This window comes from Symphodus melops (genome assembly GCF_947650265.1).
Source record: "Symphodus melops genome assembly, chromosome: 23".
Taxonomy (NCBI): domain Eukaryota; kingdom Metazoa; phylum Chordata; class Actinopteri; order Labriformes; family Labridae; genus Symphodus; species Symphodus melops.
In genome coordinates, this window is record NC_136713.1 from 10,815,028 (window position 1) to 10,834,449 (window position 19,422).

The following is a 19,422-nucleotide window of genomic DNA, read 5'->3' on the forward strand; positions in this document are numbered from 1 at the left end:
AATAACTTATTTAAAACAAACTTCACAGAAAAATGAGCACTTGAACACCATGTAGGGTGATAATATCTAATGATCACAGCAGAGTTTAGGTCTGGAAAAAAATTATGTGACGAGTATTTTAACTTAACAGTTTGACCCAAGTCCCGTCTGTTATCATTGAGGAGGCGGGGTTTATGACCTATACTGCAGCCAGTCAGTAGGGGGCGATCTAAAAAAAAAAAGCTTCACTTCACAGGGGACCTTGTCCCGTCCATTATTTTTACAGTCTCTGGTATGGACATGTAAAACACATTTCAGACTGAGAATGAATTAAAGGACAAAAATATACCGTCATATAAAATAAAATAAAAAGCGAAAGGAACAATCAGAGGATTTAATATGGAATCAAAATATCCTCCATTTGTTTAAGTTAAAGAATTGCCAATATGGGGACAAAATAAAATTGATCTCTGACAACATTTTTAAGATTGTTCTTAAAACACAAAATGTGTCCAAACTGAAGCCAAGACTGAAAAACTCCAATAATCAGTATCATTTAATCAAGGCGACAAATAAATACATTCCATATAAAGTGAATCAGAGAGTAAATAATGTATTCAGATCAGACATTATTCCATAATTGCACAGCCAGGATTATTTTGCAAACTAATGCAATAGTAAGCTCAATAAAACAATAACAGACAGGAAATGTGCATTTGAGGTTTGAAATGTAAATATCATGATAACACAACATTGAACAACAAAGTGCTAAAGTGCAAGAAAAAGTGCTAAAACTGTTGTCAAAAATAAGTAAATAATACATTTACATGTCAATATCTATGTATAATTAAATTATGAATTACATTACAAAAGTAGACATTTATAAATGGACTGAAAAGTGCATTTTTCCTTTGCAAAAAAACAATATTGAAATGTTCACATCTGGGCAGATTTTTTCCTCATTACTCTTTTTTCTTGACCGCTGTTGCTCCTCATAAAGCACACTAGATGGCAGTATAGACACATTATGTCTATGCTTATAACTGTGTGCTATTAGAGCCCACACCAGTTTTTTCCACAACAACAGTTTTTTTTTTCTGCCTGAAGCCAAGTTTTACCATTGCACACAGCTGCAGTCACTTTGTTTAGAGAGATAAGACAGTGGATAGAGTCACAAATCAGGGAGAGAGAGGGAGGGGGGGAATGACATGTTGGAAAGGGGGCCACAAGCTGGATTTAAACCCGGCCGTCCGCTTGGAGGAACTTTTGAACTGTAATATTCATATTCAACCTCTCTGATAAAGTGCGGGTCGTTAACCACTCGTGAAAAAAACAAGTCTTATAAAGAAGTCTAATAGCTTATAGTTCTCTTTTACCTCGCTACATGTTAGATGCAATAAATACAGACTTAGATAATATTCTCAAGCTCACATTGACAGGACAGGCTTGCAGCATGTTTCTTAAACGTTTTCATTCCTTTTGTTTTTCTTTAACCTGTGCAAGAGAGAAAGTTCAGGTTTATTATACAGTGAGCAGGACATTATAATAATATATGCTAACGTACATTAAATAACAATAATGCACATTTTATATAAAGTGGCAAGGAGAACACAGATACACCTTCTTACATAATGTTTAATAACTCACCTTTGTCTCTTCAGTGCCACAGCAGCAACGATGAAGACGATAAACACTGTCGAACTGATGACGAGGGCAATTCCTGACTGAGACAGCCGTTTCACTACTGAGAGAAAAAGCCCAGGAGTTAGAGCTCAGGGATACTGTAAGAGGACGGCCTAGAAAGAGGAATGAACATACACAGTTAAATGTCAACATGACTTCCTGCTGTGTGGGGAATGACCTGCCCAGATCCTGTCAACATGACGGCTTTCTCACGAAATGAAAGCAAAAGTAAAGATAGAGTGACTCTTTGATCACAGCTGACTCAAAGCATAGATATTCAGTTCTCCATCAGTCTGTTAGTACTACACTTCCCAGACAGACTGTGACTATTCACTGGATATCAGGTTCTTTCCCACTTAGCTAGTTTGACGTGTTCAGTGACATTCAAGTGTTATTGATGTGGGACACAAAGCCAGATGTCACTCCAATGACGTTTTCATTTCTGTGGAGTTTAGTGGGCTAGTGACACCGAACTTCTCTGTAAAAAATGTTGAAATTAAATTACACTCTAACTCCTGTTTTTTTCTTTTACATAATCATGGTTTTTTCATTGTTTTGACGTTTTATCGCATGATAGAGGCTTTATTGTATCTCTCAATAGTGACTTTAATCAACATGTAATTTTTCTGCTTTAAATTTGATTTTAATATTCTGATTTTTAATCTCATCATTTGGATTTTGTTTTGCAAAACTTGGATATTTGAGATTTTTTTACAAATATATGTATATATTTTTTTTACCTCATCGCTTGACTTTCTATTTTACAGCTGGGACTCTTTTTTCTGCTCATCATGATTAGTTCATTTGAAGAGAGAGTGGTTAATGATTGGTCTAACAGCCTCTTCAGTCTGTGAGGTTAATCCTTCTCCATACATTCATCAAACTATCCTCCTGGAACAAAACAACACTCCATCCACATCATGACGTCGACACACAGTGTGACCTACCTTTCTCCTCCTTCTTCTCCTCCTCTTCCTCTCCAAAAGAAAAAGGGACCGTCACCAGTCTTTGTCCCATCGCACCTTCGTTCAGCACACAGTCCACATACCCACTCCAGTCTGAAGGGACCTTCAGGGTGATGTTGCTGCTGCTTGTAAACGTCCGGCCTCCGTTTCTGATTGTGGCCTTTGTTGGTTTTTCTAACTGTGTGGCGTCAAAGGGGAAACGCCACCGAATGGTTGGAGCTGGTTTACCTGTAGCAGAGCAGCTAACCTCAACCTCCACCTCCTCTTCATCCCCCTTCAGTTCACTGCTGTTAGGATGAAACCCTTTTGTTTCCACATGTGATATTCCTTTGAGGAGAGGGAAAACTGGTCATTTTGGGAAGCTGAAGCCAATGTTCGAGTTATTTTAAGCGGTTTAATGTAAGGTTGACAAAAAGGTGAAAAAGTCAAAAGCTTTTGCAAAAACCATCCAGAACTAATTATTTCGCTTCTCTTTCAGAATTATAATGACTGCTTTAGATTTACCTTGCACTGTGAGACATCTCTGCCTCCTTTGAGACCCTTCAGGGTAAATGTTGAAGGAGCAAATATAACATCCTTCATCTTCCCACGTTACGTTCTTCACAGTGATGGACGTGGAGCTCAGCGACGCCTCTGTGAACACTACTTTCCCGAGGTAAGGCTGATTCACTTGCTCTCCAAAGCGTTTGCTGAAACTGGCCAGATTCTCGATGGAGTCGTCTCCGAAAAGTCTCTGCCACGTGACCTGCAGCACACCTGTTGGGAGACGGTCATCCTCCAGTTGGTATTTACAGCGAAAACAGAAGACAAAAAAATCATGACATTTATCCATAGTCTGTGCTAGACATGGCCGTAGTGATGTCACTCATTGGTTTCTGAAGAAGCTTTGTGAATCCAAACCTTGGCAGACGCCATGTCGGAAATTCTGACAGATTTGTTTTGGGCGGAGAAAAAGTTAAGCTCGCAAGATGGAAAACTGTTTTTTCAACCAGGCAAAATCCTGTTAATTTGGACTGAAAACTTTTAGAGTCAACCTCAAGAGGACAACTAAGGAACTGCAGAGGCGATGTTTTGCAATGAAGACTTTCAACAGCAGAGGTTTCCACTTTGGTTCATCTTTATCTTATCTTATCTTATCTTATCTTATCTTTATCAGAAACTAACACACGAACATCACCTCATCTCCGCTAAAACTTCTGCTAACACAGCACACCAACATTTTAGAGGAGGCACCTTACGACTGTATACAATCCTGTGATTTCTTACATTCCTTGTCTACTCTCTGGTTTTGGTAGCTGACGTGCGAGTCAGCGAGGTCGACCCTCAGCTGAGACAACGCCCTCGCTATCTGCATTGTATCTCCTTGCTTCATTAAACTTTCTGGTTTGTTCAATTTGAACCTGAGTCTCTTCTCTCCCTTCTCTAAGAAAACCAACACGCACAAGGCGACTTCAAAAACCCTGAACAGCAGTGATGGGCTTCTCGATCATCCTTACCTTTAATCTAAAGTTTAACTTACCGTTTGGGTTTGCTATTTCACAGCTGTAGTACGCATCCCTCCCATACTCTGCTGTTTTGTTTCCATGACTGGTGATCTGTGACACTGAGCCTGACGGTAAAGAAACAGAGTGAGTGCATGTTTAGAGTACTGAAGCTCTATGTCTTACTGTTATGTAACGCCTGTGTACACTCACACAGAGGCTTTTAATTATCTCAGCTGATAACACCAGGACAGTTTGTTCATACAGGTCGAGCTATGGTGACAATTTCTGATGTAAAACATTTAATGCTCTAACAAGTCTAATAACAGCTCACCAAGCCCTCCTCCCCAAACAAGTACAGAGTAATGTAGCTGTCAGACACACAAACTTATCTTATTATGGTCTAAAACACTACCACCTGTGAGGCTGTATAAACAGGCTTTGCTCCATAGTTACTTTGGCATACAAAGCAGCCGATGCAGTAAATAAAGAGCTGATGGCAGGAGCATCTGTTGAGGTCATATCTCTAAAACAGGTTCAAGACTAAAAAAAAAAAGGTTAAAAATAAAAATATGCCGGTCTGATTATTTAGTTTTTGCTCTGAAATCACAGTATTATTTAAATGTCCCTTACCTTGAAACAACAACCCAGCAAATATCAGGAGGAGCAACATTTTGTCTCTGCAGCAGTCGAGTCAAGTTTCACTTTTGTTCCTCGACAGCCCTTTAAATAAGTCAGCTGTTTGTGGTAGAGGGAGGGGAAGAGAAGACTGTGTACTCTACAGGCTGACCACAGCTCGATTCAATTACAGAAATCAAGTCACAGTCCTTATATAAGGGGCGTGGCTTAATGTTATTACGTGAAATAATTATGGACATCTGATTGCTGCCTGTGTGAAGTAATTATGTGTTTTCTTATAATGGGCATGTATTTATGCCATGATGCAACTGCTTTTACTTTCATAGTCTTTAACAGAGGGCAAACACTGAGAACATCAGTCAGCCATTATGAACCTCCTTTACTCACACTGTCTTTCTCTGAATGCTCATTTAACTATTTCTTAAATTACTTCTGTGAACTCCACCCAACTACACATTTTACTGTATGTACAAACTATTCTCAGGCGATCAAAAAAAATCCCCAGAAGCAGAAGTTCTACTCCGTGGTGTTACTGTGACAACATTTCCCAGCAGTCTTGACCCGTCACTATACCTATAAGAAAGCATGTGGGTATATACTGTATTGTTTTCTTTTTGTGTGTGCCAAGTTGTGACATGACATCTTGTGATTGGAAAGTCCACCAGTAGTGAGAGAGAACCCTCTTAGGCATATTCATATCCTAACCTCTAATGAAATAATGGCTCCATTTCCTCTGCTAATCAATACATTTGAAGGTCCTCTGTCGCACCACATTGGTTTGAGAGTGGCAATAATTTCAAATGTTCCACATTTTGTCATCTGATCAAAACAGGAAACATAGTCTGTGTGATATGAACCCTTGTTAATATTATTCGTAGGAGATACAGTAAAGCAAAGGGGGGAAGGCTTTAGCACAGAGCAGGCGCCCCATGAACAGAGACTGTCCCGTATAAATAAAGTCCTAAAAGCCACTCAAAAAAAGAAGAAATCATTATAAAAAAAAATTAACACCCCTCTGTTGAACTCTGAACTATGACCAACACAAGGGTGGATTACATTCTTGTGAAACAATGTCCTAATTTATCTTGAGCAATAAGAAGGGAATGTGTAGTGAGAATGAAACTCTGAAAATGAAACAGAATAGATGTTTGATAAGAAAACTGAAAAGAAAATATTGCCAAGGTATGATTACATTAATTGTAGTGGTAATGTCGGAGCCAATTTAGTGTGTGTATATAATACATATTTATTTATTTAATCTGGACACTAGGTGGTGATAATTGATCGATGGGTTAATTGTTCAGGTGGTACAGTTTAATTCTGTTTGCCTGAGTGGGAGTGGCTAAAAAATGTCACTCAGAAAGTTTGTATGATCAATTATTATAAACCTGTTTTTATTCTTATCATTCGATAGTTCTGTCTCTCGAAGGGTTGGTGATGTTTTCTTGGTTGTTTTTCTGTCAGGGACTTCTTAGGTAAGGTGCACAGATTTGATTTTCTCTGATCATTGGAGTTCGTTGGAGTTATTGATGTAGATCAGCCTGTGCTCTCCCTGAAGTCTGAGTTATGGTGTGTATTGTTAAAAACAAACAAATGTGTTTGAGAGGGTCATTGTGTTTGGTTTCCACTTGGCGGGATGTAACAACTACTACCATCTTATGTAATATGTGTACATCCTTGGGCCTTTCCTGCGTTTTTCTTTCGATCAATGACGGCACAGCCCAGAAGAAAACAACAGGGATAGAGGTGAGGGCTGGATTTGAACCCTTGATGTCAGACTGCATGGCCCATCATGCCTCTATCATGATGTATACAACCATTAATATCACTTGAGGAAGTTCTTATTTTCATCTTGTGTACAAAACAACAAGAAGGGGGGAGTCCGTTCTTCTGAATTTTAGAGGAAAGAACCTAGTAGCTCTTCTGGGATTGAGGTTATGACCATTCATTATCAGCGCGTGCAGACATGTTCAAAGCCTGAGAAAAGTGAAGTCACGAGGAAGTCAGGGCACTCCCTTAATTTATAAATCAATATGAGTGTTGATGTTTCATTTCCTCAGGAATGCATGAGCCATACTGTATATAGTGCACCTTTCAACCGCAGATGTCAAATGTGGGATTTAGCGTCACATCACAAAAAGGAGTTGAAGCTATTTCTTTTTTATACATCTATTACTTTAGACTTTGATCTGTCCTTTTGTTTTCATTTCCTAACTATTCTTTACCTGAGGAAAGTACCTGCGCAACCAGCAGTGTAATTGGAATCTAGCGTGCAAAGTGAAAAACATAGCTTGTAGCGTGGCTTCTGTTTTATTGATGATTGAGGGGGAAAAATAAGTATCACCTATTTGTGGCATAAAAGCCCCTTCTCGGATTTTGAAACACTATCTATAGAGAGTCACAGATAGAAGGACACTGTATTAATCCCTGGGGAAGGTTCCCTCGGGAACATTAACAAGGAAAGGAAGGTGTGCACGCTTGTTGTGTCCTCTCTTTTGTCCAGTTCAGTGTGTCGTCCCTTGTGATGCCTCTTCCTCGCGCTTCTTCTTCTTGTGTCTTAGGCTGCCTTTTTGCCCTGTCTTTGCCTTTCCCCTCAGATTTTTTTTCCGCTTTTTGGATTTTTGTGTATAATGGCTTTTTGTTACCCCCCCCCCGGAGGCTGCAATTCAATCCTTTTTTTAAAGTGTACATCCAGCAGAAATAAACAAGTTCACATCCTGGTTCATGTCTTTAGCAGCACACACTGAACTAGTTCAAATACAAATTCTTGTATGACATATTGTTTTGATTTAAGGAGAATAAGAGTCATTCATAATAAGGTAAGGATGTAGATTTGACTTCAAACACAAAGTTATGCTGGTGCTCATTTTTTATTATCTATTTATAACTGAGTTGTTTTTCTGTTGATCGCAATCTGGGCACGACATGTGACTATGACATGGGGGAATACTTAAGTGGTTTGAAATGATTTAATTACCTCTTATTATTCAAGCACAGTAACAGAAACGGAAAGAAACATGTCCTTTGTGTTAATGTGGATTAATACTATCGCTACATCTTCTGTCATTTATAACACAAACATCCTTCTCTTCTTCAGGTTCTTGACGTTTTGATCCCCGGGAAGCATCGCAAGCTTTTTTATAGGTGACGCCTGCATTTTAGAAGAGCTGACTCGTTTCCCTGAAATCTCCCTGACTAAAGCTGACTTAATCTATTCTCTTTGTGTCGAGTGAACACAGAAGATTTACCTCATTCTTAGAAAGAAAAGAAGAGGACAACACCTAAAAAATGAGCAGTGGTTTCATTGTTACAAGTTTATTAAACACATCAGTCAACTACAAACCTAACGTTACACATTTAAACAACGAATAACAGGAACAGTAAAAAAAAAGGTGCTACATCTGATTTCAGTCAGACTATCACACATGTATGCACATCAATCATACACAAACCGGCCGAGGCATTCTGCGCATGCTCCAAAATTCCATCGCCGGGCTTTGACCCTGACGTTAAAGCAGCATAAATGTGTAGCATAGCATAGCATAGCATAGCATAGCATAGCAGTCGACTGGAAGAAGGTCCAAAAGTTACGTGCTGAAATGGTGCACATCGACACCTACAGCACTGAATTAAATACACTATATAGTCTTTCCCATCTTTGCTGCGCACTAATTATTTTTTTGGCCTGGTTGTTGTTAAGAGTGAAACCAAAACTGATGAGCAGATTGAATGAAAAAATAGGGATTTATGAGAGAGTTAAACAGTGCCACCATGTGGACAGTGACACATACTGCACATACTGTACTTCCATTGGGAAAATGGACAGCTGTTTATATTAACTCTATGACTCATGCTGATTAATCCACAGCGATTTTAACGAGTGTGCATTGGAATAGAGATGAAGACAAGAATTATAAATTTACAACAACTTCCCTGCATGCTTTTCCTCTCTTGTAAACGTCTTTGAATTGTTCGTGTTTGAGTTACAGCCGTGCAAGTGGACGACTGAATACAGCCCCACGTCTTTCTGTATGAAGGTGCTGTAAGGTTCAATGTCATGAGGCTCCTTCAAAAAGACACAATTAAAAAAAACAATTACGTTGAATAAATTGCAAACATCATTAGAAAAATCTATTATAAAATGTGTTAACAGTACCAGGATTTGCAGAGTGCTCTGTGGTTCTCTTGGTTTTCTGCAAGGTGAAACAACAAAACATCTGTAATAAATCTTCACAATGCTTTTTAAAATCCATTTTTCAGAAAATAAATAAACAAACACTGTCTGCTGTGTGTCACTTTAACCCATGATCTTACAATGTATTTGATTGAAAATGACATTATGCTGTTTTTGTTTATTTCCGTTTAATATATTTATTCATTTCTATTTAGGAGTTTGATGGTGGCACCTGTGGTGGCCAATTAGATTTCCCCATCCCACCCCTGACTACCCATCAGGCCATGCCCCTGGGTGGGGGAGTTAAGCTTCATTAAAACAAGTTTCTTAGATAACTGTAGTCTCTTACCTGTGGCGCATGCGTCTGTAGATAAACCCAAGGATTATTCCAGTTATAATCACGACTGCAGAAACAACCGTCAAAGGAAACATTGGAATTGGTAGGTAGCTGCTCGCACCTTTCACCTCTAAAAGATTAAAAACAAAAGAATAACGTGACACGAAAGTTTTGTCCTTGTGAGGTAATATAAATAGTCTAATGCATGATGTGTAAAGTCACACGAAAAATGGTATGACGAGAATTGACAAATCAAAGTGTGAAAAATTAAAGGTCACTTATGCAAAATACAACACAAACACTAATATGTGTCTTTTCTCGTCATGACATCACAAAGGGCAGTAACCCCTCCCCCCAGGTGGGTGACACTCCCACAGGTAGGTGTTTGTTCTGCCCTCTGAGTCTGCCTTTTCAATGTTAACAATACGACATGGAGTGAGAAAAGCCCGAGCTGCATTTCCTTCCAGAGAGGGGGCGTGGTCAGACATGGCTCATTTACATATTTAAAGCTACAGACACAGAAACAGCCTGTTCTGAGCAGGGCTGAAATAGAGAGGTTTATAGTAATGATCAAATACAGGATCAGAGTGGATTTAAAACCCAGTAACTTCATAGAAACTTGTTTGGGAGACCTGAGACTATTTACAATTGTTGAAAAAGAGAATAACATGTGACTTTTAAGAACAAGCAGGATAATTCAGGAGTTTTACAATGATGATAAACGAAGGAGCTTGTATTAAGCTAAAGTATGAGAGGAAATGTAAATTACCTTCCACAGTGACATTCAGATGGATAATGTTAGATCCCCCCAAACATGAACACTCACAGGTGTAGTTCCCACCGTCCTCTGGTGTTAAACTGTTAAACTGAAGAAACATCATCTGATTCTCCGTCATAAGTGTGACTCTGGAGTCACATTTGTTCTCAAAGCCAGGTCCGACTCGATAAGACAGAATGCATTTTTCTCCCCTTCTCTTTGTGCTGATCTTACAAACGATCAGAAAGATGACGTTCAGTGTGTCGTTAAAGCATAGTGGTGTAACATCTGTTTGTCTCCGGATGGTTTTCACCAGAGTCACTGCAAACATAGAAACAAATCTGGAATAACTAATTCTATTTAGGTTAGCATATTTACTTTAAGCTACAGTGAGTCTTCAGATCTGTCAAACTGGCTCATAAAGAATAAATACTCCTGTACAGTAATCCTACCTTCAGCGTCTGATTGACTGAGTTTTCCTCCACAGGTGTCATTATTCGCTGCAGACAATATGAGGAAATGATTATTTATGATTACACATTTATATAAATAAATAAAAATATTTGGAAGAATCATTGACATGACAATATGAAACGTAGTCAAACACTTTTGCTGTATTTTTGCAACGTTGCTTTCTATAAACCAAAAGCTGAACAACATGAAGAAATAAAAAAAGTTTGTGTACATTACCTGTGCTGCCAAAACACAATATTAGAGGCATCAGCAGAGCAAAGCACAATGTCAAGTTGTCCATACTGGGCAGCTGGTCGAGCACAAACTATTCTAAGACTGGACGTTAAAAACACTTGTTGCACTGTTTAGTTACTGACTCTCACAAAGGTAGTGAGAGCTCTTCTATAAAGGAAGTCCTGCATGACGCTTCTTCTTTTACATGACAGGACTCATAACTTTAACACCTTTCTTGTAACCTGCAAGTCAAGTTCTCACACTCCAATTTGAGCTGCATCCACCAAAGGTCTGACCAACATTAAGCGTTGTGTGCAGTGGTCTTTCAATGTGAATCTTACATAAGAGACAGAGTGTCACAAGACTCGCTTAAACTGAGATGTTCGCTTTTGTGGCCATGACATATTTATAGGACTGTGCATCAGCAGGACATAGAAAGCTCTGTGGTTTCTGCAGCTCAGTAACATAAAATGTCCCTCACAAGGAAACCAGTGTGTCATCACCACATCGCACTCTTATAACTCTACAACAGCATATGGAGACCACCTGTATCAGGCAGCCACAGGTATCTTCTCTCATCAGGTTACATTGTTTGTTGTATTAGTTGATCTGTATACCGCCATTCTTTTCATGATGCATTTTTTATTTTAGAAGAAAAACAAACATGGAGGACAATCAACGTCAGGATGAAGAAAAAAGATAAAAAAGAGTTTGGATGAAATGTTGGCTGAAGATGGAGGTGAGATATTAAAATATGCAACATCCTGCTGGTGCGATTCCCGGTCTGCCTGCTCTCTTTGGCTACTGCAGGTACTAAACCTTTAATTCACACATGCCACAAAAACAATCAACAGAATTTCTTCACATTTTGCTGATAAATTGAAACATTAAAAATGACCTCATGCAAAGTAGCTGTGAAAAAAACAAAATCAGAGGTTGTTTAATATCTTTGATTATTGCCTCTGGTAAAATTGTTGAATAAAAGCCGTTTGTGCTGTTTGACTGAACATCATCACGTCTGGACCAATCACAGCCGTGGTGATGTTCAGCGTCACAGTGCGCCCTCTTGTGAGATATTGGTTCATTTACACTGTGAGCTCACTTTTATTCCTCATTCAATAACATGAATTGTTTTCACATCAGAGAACAATTTCCACATGTTCGGCTCCTGAGCTGACCGCCATAAAGCATAAACAGAGACGTGACACGCAGCAAGCTTTCATAAAGGGAAGCTCAGTTGGAGGAAAATGAAGCTGCAGGTTTTCCAGTTTCATGCAGGAGTTGATGTGTTGTTGTGTCTGCTACAGATACATCCTCCTTTCACCTTACATTTTATTCATTGAATTCAAAAGTTTTCATCGACTTCCCATCTCTGCTCAATCTCTGTATCGTCTGTTTCCTGATGTGCAGCCGTCGCTCTTGGCGTCTTGTGGATGATGCTCATAGGTGACGGTGTCATAGAGGTCACGTGATGGGTGTTGAAGGACTTCATAGGGGTTATCTGGTTCACCTTGGTCCTATATAGAAACATGAAATATCACATTATCATGTTTTAAAAAGTCTGACTGAAGATCAAATCCAGACTTTTAAAATCCTCTCCCATCCTGTCACCGTTAAAGGACTTCATCAGGTCTCAACAGAATATTGATAATGTGAAGCGTCGTGAAGTTGGACGAATATTTTAGAGCATTTTACCGTAAGTGGTGGACTTGCTGGTCGCTCCTGTCGTCTCCTGTTTCTTAAAGGACAAAGAAAGATCAGTATTGATGGAACTCTTGGAGCTTCTTCTCAGTTCTTCCACATTAGTTTCTTACCCATGATGCATCACTCTGTAGATAAATCCAAGGATAATGCCGATGATTATGATCAATATGATCACACCGATCACAAGCAGCTGTGTGAAAGACTTTTCAGGAACGCTGATTGATGCTTCTAAAACGTGAAGAATAAAATCAACATCAGGGAGGTTATCACTCGAGTTTTCACCGTCTTTGAAGAAACATTAAAGTTTAACAACAAATATCGGTGGTTATGTTCACTATATTTTAATGTATCATATATATGACTGTGTGCATGTGTGTGTGTGTGTGTGTGTGTGACCTTTCAGAACAAGCAGGATAATTCAGTTTTACAGTTATGATAAACGAAGGAGCTTGTATTAAGCTAAAGTATGAGAGGAAATGTAAATTACCTTCCACAGTGACATTCAGATGGATAATGTTAGATCCCCCCAAACATGAACACTCACAGGTGTAGTTCCCATCGTCCTCTGGTGTTAAACTGTTCAGCTGTAGAAAGAACATCTGATTCTCCGTCATAAGTGTGACTCTGGAGTCACATTTGTTCTCAAAGCCAGGTCCGACTCGATAAGACAGCAGACATTTTTCTCCCCTTCTCTTTGTGCTGATCTTACAAACGATCAGAAAGATGACATTCAGTGTGTCGTTAAAGCATAGTGGTGTAACATCTGTTTGTCTCCGGATGGTTTTCACCAGAGTCACTGCAAACATAGAAACAAATCTGGAATAACTAATTCTATTTAGGTTAGCATATTTACTTTAAGCTACAGTGAGTCTTCAGATCTGTCAAACTGGCTCATAAAGAATAAATGCTCCTGTACAGTAGTCATACCTGTAGCGTCTGATTGACTGAGTTTTCCTCCACAGGTGTCATTATTCACTGCAGACAATATGAGGAAATGATTATTTGCTTCATGAACAATATGAAACGCAGTCAAACGCTTTTGCTGCATGTTTGCAATGCTGTGTCGTTGCTTTCTATAAACCAACAGCAGAACAACATGAAGAAATAAAAAAAGTTTGTGTACATTACCTGTGCTGCCAAAACACAATATTAGAGGCATCAGCAGAGCAAAGCACAGTGTCAAGTTGTCCATACTGGGCAGCTGGTCGAGCACAAACTATTCTAAGACTGGACGGTAAAAACACTTGTTGCACTGTTTAGTTACTGACTCTCACAAAGGTCGTGAGAGCTCTTCTATAAAGGAAGTCCTGCATGACGCTTCTTCTGTTACATGACAGGACTCATAACTTTAACACCTTTCTTGTAACCTGCAGTCAAGTTCTCACACCAACATTAAGCGTTGTGTGCAGTGGTCTTTCAATGTGAATCTTACATGAGCGACAGTGTGTCACAAGACTCGCTTAAACTGAGATGTTCGCTTTTGTGGCCACGACATATTTATAGGACTGTGCATCAGCAGTACATAGAAAGCTCTGTGGTCTCTGCAGCTCAGTAACATAAAATGTCCCCAACAAGGAAACCAGTGTGTCATCACCACATCGCACTCTTATAACTCTACAACAGCATATGGAGACCACCTGTATCAGGCAGCCACAGGTATCTTCTCTCATCCCGTCACATTGTTTGTTGTATTAGTTGATCTGTATACTGCCATTCTTTTCATGATGCATTTTTTATTTCAGAAGAAAAACAAACATGGAGGACGATCAACGTCAGGATGAAGAAAAAAAAAAAGAATAAGGATGAAATGTTGGCTGAAGATGGAGGTGAGATATTAAAATATGCAACATCCTGCTGGTGCGATTCCCGGTCTGCCTGCTCTCTTTGGCTACTGCAGGTACTGAACCTTTAATTCACACATGCCACCAAAACAATCAACAGAATTTCTTCACGTTTTGCTGATAAATTGAAACATTAAAAATGACCTCATGCAAAGCAGCTGTTAAAAAACTAAATCAGAGGTTGTTTAATATCTTTGATTATTGCCTCTTGTAAAATTGTTGAATAAAAGCCGTTTGTGCTGTTTGACTGAACGTCATCACATCTGAACCAATCACAGCCGTGGTGATGTTCAGCGTCACAGTGCGCCCTCTTGTGAGATATTGGTTCATTTACACTGTGAGCTCACTTTTATTCCTCATTCAATAACATGAATTGTTTTCATATCAGAGTACAATTTCCACATGTTCGGCTCCTGAGCTGACCGCCATAAAGCATAAACAGAGACGTGACACGCAGCAAGCTTTCATAAAGGGAAGCTCAGCTGGAGGAAAATGAAGCTGCAGGTTTTCCAGTTTCATGCAGGAGTTGATGTGTTGTTAAAGTCTGCTACAGATACATCCTCCTTTGACCTTACATTTTATTCATTGACTTCAAAAGTTTTCATCGACTTCCCATCTCTGCTCAATCTCTGTATCGTCTATTTCCTGATGTGCAGTCGTCGCTCTTGGCGTCTTGTGGATGATGCTCATAGGTGATGGTGTCATAGAGGTCACGTGATGGGTGTTGAAGGACTTCATAGGGGTTATCTGGTTCACCTTGGTCCTATATAGAAACATGAAATATCACATTATCATGTTTTAAAAAGTCTGACTGAAGATCAAATCCAGACTCTTAAAATCCTCTCCTATCCTGTCACCGTTAAAGGACTTCATCAGGTCTCAACAGAATATTGATAATGTGAAGCGTCGTGAAGTTGGACGAATATTTTAGAGCATTTTACCGTTAGTGGTGAACTTGCTGGTCGCTCCTGTCGTCTCCTGTTTCTTAAAGGACAAAGAAAGATCAGTATTGATGGAACTCTTGGAGCTTCTTCTCAGTTCTTCCACATTAGTTTCTTACCCATGATGCATCACTCCTAGGATAATGCCGATGATTATGATCGATATGATCACACCGATCACAAGCAGCTGTGTGAAAGACTTTTCAGGAACGCTGCTTGATGCTTCTAAAACGTGAAGAATGAAATCAACATCAGGTTGAAAACTTGTGTTTTAACCGTCTTTGAAGAAACATTTAGATGAAATGAGATGATGGCATTTTATGTCATCTGTGTTTTATGTAATGTGTGCGTACTTATGTTTTATTGTACTGTATCTTAAGATAAATACATTTTTGGAAAATAACCAGAGACATGAAGTTAAAAACATAAATAGAGATTTTACCTTTCACAGTGATGTTGAGATGGATGAACTTTGTTCCTGTAGATGTTGCGCATTGACAGGTGTAGTTCCCACTATCCACTGGTGTTAAACTGGTTAAATCCAGAACTACTGTCTGATTCTCTTCCTTGAGTCGGACTCTGGGGTCACATTTATTCTCAAGATAACGTTGAAGTCGATACAACAGAGAACACTCTTCTCCAGGACTCGCCTCCGTGCGGACCTTACAAATGATCAGTATGGTGTCATTCAGACTTGAGTTACTGCATATCGGTGTGACATTTGGTTCTCTGCCCATGGTTTTCTCAAGATCTATGACAGACTCTGAAATCCCAAATACAATGAGCATTTCATTACATTTAGCTTAAATTGATTAATGCTTTTAACATGCAAAATTATTTTAGCAAATTACAGAATTCTTTCAAAAATGTAAAATGAATTCAGACGTGTTAGTTGTATTTAACTGACTTGTATAAGTACCTTTGCTGTCGACGTAAAGCGCGAGCATCAGAGGCAGAACAAACAGTTTCCATCGAACCATTCTGGACAGACGTCTGAACAGTTTGGCTGCTGCTGTGGGTGTACAGTGAGCTGAAGTGTAGGAAGGAGGGCCGACCTACCCACGTCTTTACTTCTTCCTCTGGCTACAGTAAACCTCACACCCTCAACAGGTTGGTGTAAAGTGTTTTTAAAAGGAAGTGCAAGACCACACTGCTTCTGCTTCAATGTTAAAACCCCCCCCCCCCTTATCTCAGGCCTTTAAGCTGGTACTCAGAGGGTTCAAGGAATACGAATCAGCCACCATCACCCAAGAGGAGAGGAGAAACCATGTGACCAGCGAGGACACCACAAACAAACACAATTAACGAATCAAAAGGAACCCTGACAATGTAAGAACCACTGACTGGAAATATCAGTTAAACCAGACGTAGAGGCGTCTGCTGGTTATCTCTCTGTGAGGCCGCCTGTGTGCAGATACCCGAGCGAAGGAAGCATGAAGGAGGTGAAGGGGCGTCCGCAACGTGATGGAGGCGGCTTAAAGAAAGCCGCAAGGTAGTTTTTGGTAAAGACAGGAAGTTCATGATGGAAAATAAAAATGTAAATGTCAGGTCAACAACAGTTCTCGCTTAACTGTTTAAAGATGTTCATCAAATCAAATTTAACCCCTCGTCCCCCCCCGTTCTTTCAGGCTCGTTAGACTTTATAGAGATGATGAACTTCTTTTTGAATAACACTAAATTAGCTCACGTTGTTATGATCCTGCAGATCACCACATTTTACAGAGGGACTGTAGAGAGCATCCTGAGCAGCTCTACCACTTCCTGGTTCAGAAACTGGTCCGCCTGAGACCAGAACCAGAGACAGTGAGAGCTGTTGAAAAGATCACACAGTCGTACGGGTTTGCCCGTTTAGTAATTTAGCTATTTAAACCACCTTCTTGTCTTTGCGTTTACTCTCATTATACGTAGCGTCACAGTTCTCGTGTCACTGAGGACTTTGTATTGAAATGACAAAGAAAACTTGACTTGGCTTCAAAGCGAATTATTACACTTTATGGACCCAATATCTTGTTTCACTTGTTTTGCAATGGGATCAGCATGCATCATATTAGAATCGATGTCGTACAGTTCAAAGTATTTAAAAGTCTTCGTAAATCTGTGTCATCCCGGTTGATTGATTCCTTTTGGTTTTACGACTGGGCATTTTGAGGACAGAGTAAAGGCTGTTCTCTCTCTGCATGAAGGTGCTGTACGGCTCGATGTCTTCTATGTGCTCCTGCAAAAAAAACCACAATCTTTTTACCAGAATATGGACGATGTCAAGCATCGGGAAATACGACTATTTTAGAGCATTTTACCGTAAGTGGTGGACTTGCTGGTCGCTCCGGTCGTCTCCTGTTTCTTAAATGACAAAGAAAGATTGCAGGAAGCGATCAGTAACTCTGGAAGCTTTTTCTCAGTTCATTTATTATATTTCAGTTTCTTACCCATGATGCATTACTATGTAGATAAATCCAAGGATAATGCCAATGATTATGATCAATATAACCACACCGATTAGAAGCAGCTTTGTGAAAGACTTGTCAGGGACGCTGCTTGATGCTTCATCCTCTAAAACATAAAGAATAAACCAACATCACTCGTGTTAACACTCGAAACGTTAGAGACATTTTATGTTGGAGGTGTTTTATGATCGGTGCAGAGGTGGAAACTATCCAAAGACATTTACTTGCATTACTATAATTGAGTGTTTTTTTTTTGTGAACTTGTACTTTTAAAGTAGCTTTTAAAATCGGTAACTTTACTTTTATTTACATAGGTTTTAAATATAAATAATTTAACTGAAATAAACTCAGTAAAAAAAAAAAGAGGCCTTAATCAGGCCTCCCGAAGGGTTTGAAATGTCTCAGCGTCGACATGTTTTATTTCATTATTGGACGTTAATTTATAAAGATTTTCTTTTAAGTTAAAACAATTTTAACATTGACATCCTTGTGTGCACAGGAGAGATCAAAAGGAAAACTTTTACTTTAAGTGCATTTTTAACAAGATACTTTTGACTTTTCCTCGAGCCCTTTTTTTGAAGCTGGAGATTTGACTTGTACTTTGGTAAAATCTCATCAAAGTAAGAGCACCTTTACTTGAGTATAATACTGCAGTCCTCTTTCCTCTTCTGGTTATGTGCACTTTAACAGCCCTTACCTATCGGTTATTTTACATTATATTTTAAACTATCTTCACATGTACAAAGTGTTTGACGGTGATCACCACCATGGAAAATAACCAGAGACATGAAGTTAAAAACATAAATAGAGATTTTACCTTTCACAGTGATGTTGAGATGGAGGAAATGTGTTCCTGTAGTTGTTGAGCATTCACAGGTGTAGTTCCCACTATCCACTGGTGTTAAACTGGTTAAATCCAGAACTACTGTCTGATTCTCTTTCTTGAGTCGGACTCTGGGGTCACATTCGTTCTCAAAATCAAGTCGATAAAACAGAGAACACTCTTCTCCAGGACTCGCCTCCGTGCGGACCTTACAAACGATCAGTTGGGTGATATTCAGGCTGCATATCGGTGTGACATTTGGTTCTCTGCCCATGGTTTTCTCAAGATCTATGACAGACACTGAAATCCCAAATACAATGAGCATTTCGTTAAATTAATGTTTTTAATGTGCAAAAAAATATACAAATTCACAGTATTATATGAACAAATTAAAAGGAAATGAGACGTGTTAGTTGTATTAAACACACTTGTATAAGTACCTTTGCTGTCGACGTAAAGCGCGAGCATCAGAGGCAGAACAAACAGTTTCCATCGAACCATTCTGGACAGACGTCTCAACAGTTTGGCTGCTGCTGTGGGTGTACAGTGAGCTGAAGTGTAGGAAGGAGGGCCGACCTACCTGCGTCTTTACTTCTTCCTCTGGCTACAGTAAACCTCACACCCTCAACAGGTTGGTGTAAAGTGTCTTAAAAGGAAGTGCAAGACCACACTGCTTCTGCTTCAATGTTAAAACACACTTCACAATAAGCAAGTCAGAAAACAATGCCAACAATGCACGTCAATCACTCCATCTATCTCAGACCTTTGATCTGATGGTTCAAGGATTATGATGCAGCCACGAGAAGAAGAGGAACCCTTGTGACATGCAAGGATACAGTAAATGTACAACGGCAACCACAGACATAAATGCACTGAACCAAAGAGACTTCAAGCTGAGGAAGGCCCACGCACTTGCAGGCCTCAGATTGAGGTCAGAAACAACCAAACAAGGTGTGCAGGATTTTTT

The 19,422-nt window shown here is 39.4% G+C and overlaps 3 protein-coding genes and 1 long non-coding RNA gene across 4 annotated transcripts; all 4 read right to left on the minus strand.

The window, feature by feature from the left end:
* Positions 1-1,308: 1,308 nt before the first annotated feature.
* Positions 1,309-4,801, minus strand: LOC306819007 (OX-2 membrane glycoprotein-like). The gene is made up of 6 exons (XM_079336762.1): positions 4,742-4,801; positions 4,147-4,236; positions 3,132-3,383; positions 2,610-2,954; positions 1,627-1,723; positions 1,309-1,473 (listed from the first exon to the last, which is right to left on the minus strand). The coding sequence occupies exons 1-6, from the start codon at positions 4,779-4,781 to the stop codon at positions 1,440-1,442; spliced, it is 858 nt and encodes a 285-aa protein (XP_079192888.1). The 5' UTR covers positions 4,782-4,801; the 3' UTR covers positions 1,309-1,439.
* Positions 4,802-8,472: 3,671 nt separating this feature from the next.
* On the minus strand, positions 8,473-10,889 carry LOC306818484 (uncharacterized protein). The gene is made up of 6 exons (XM_079336103.1): positions 10,706-10,889; positions 10,468-10,515; positions 10,028-10,336; positions 9,271-9,388; positions 8,904-8,940; positions 8,473-8,813 (listed from the first exon to the last, which is right to left on the minus strand). Exons 1-6 carry the CDS (start codon positions 10,767-10,769, stop codon positions 8,667-8,669), a joined length of 723 nt encoding a protein of 240 aa, XP_079192229.1. The 5' UTR covers positions 10,770-10,889; the 3' UTR covers positions 8,473-8,666.
* A 1,312-nt stretch (positions 10,890-12,201) lies between these two features.
* LOC306818577 lies at positions 12,202-12,762 on the minus strand. Its single transcript, XR_013778290.1, has 3 exons — positions 12,517-12,762; positions 12,398-12,440; positions 12,202-12,219 (listed from the first exon to the last, which is right to left on the minus strand). It is a non-coding gene; the product is annotated as an uncharacterized lncRNA (long non-coding RNA).
* Positions 12,763-14,088: 1,326 nt separating this feature from the next.
* LOC306818757 (uncharacterized protein) lies at positions 14,089-19,417 on the minus strand. Its single transcript, XM_079336478.1, has 5 exons — positions 18,896-19,417; positions 18,450-18,755; positions 17,615-17,738; positions 17,486-17,528; positions 14,089-15,010 (listed from the first exon to the last, which is right to left on the minus strand). The coding sequence occupies exons 1-5, from the start codon at positions 18,954-18,956 to the stop codon at positions 14,870-14,872; spliced, it is 675 nt and encodes a 224-aa protein (XP_079192604.1). The 5' UTR covers positions 18,957-19,417; the 3' UTR covers positions 14,089-14,869.
* Between the last annotated feature and the right edge of the window lie 5 nt (positions 19,418-19,422).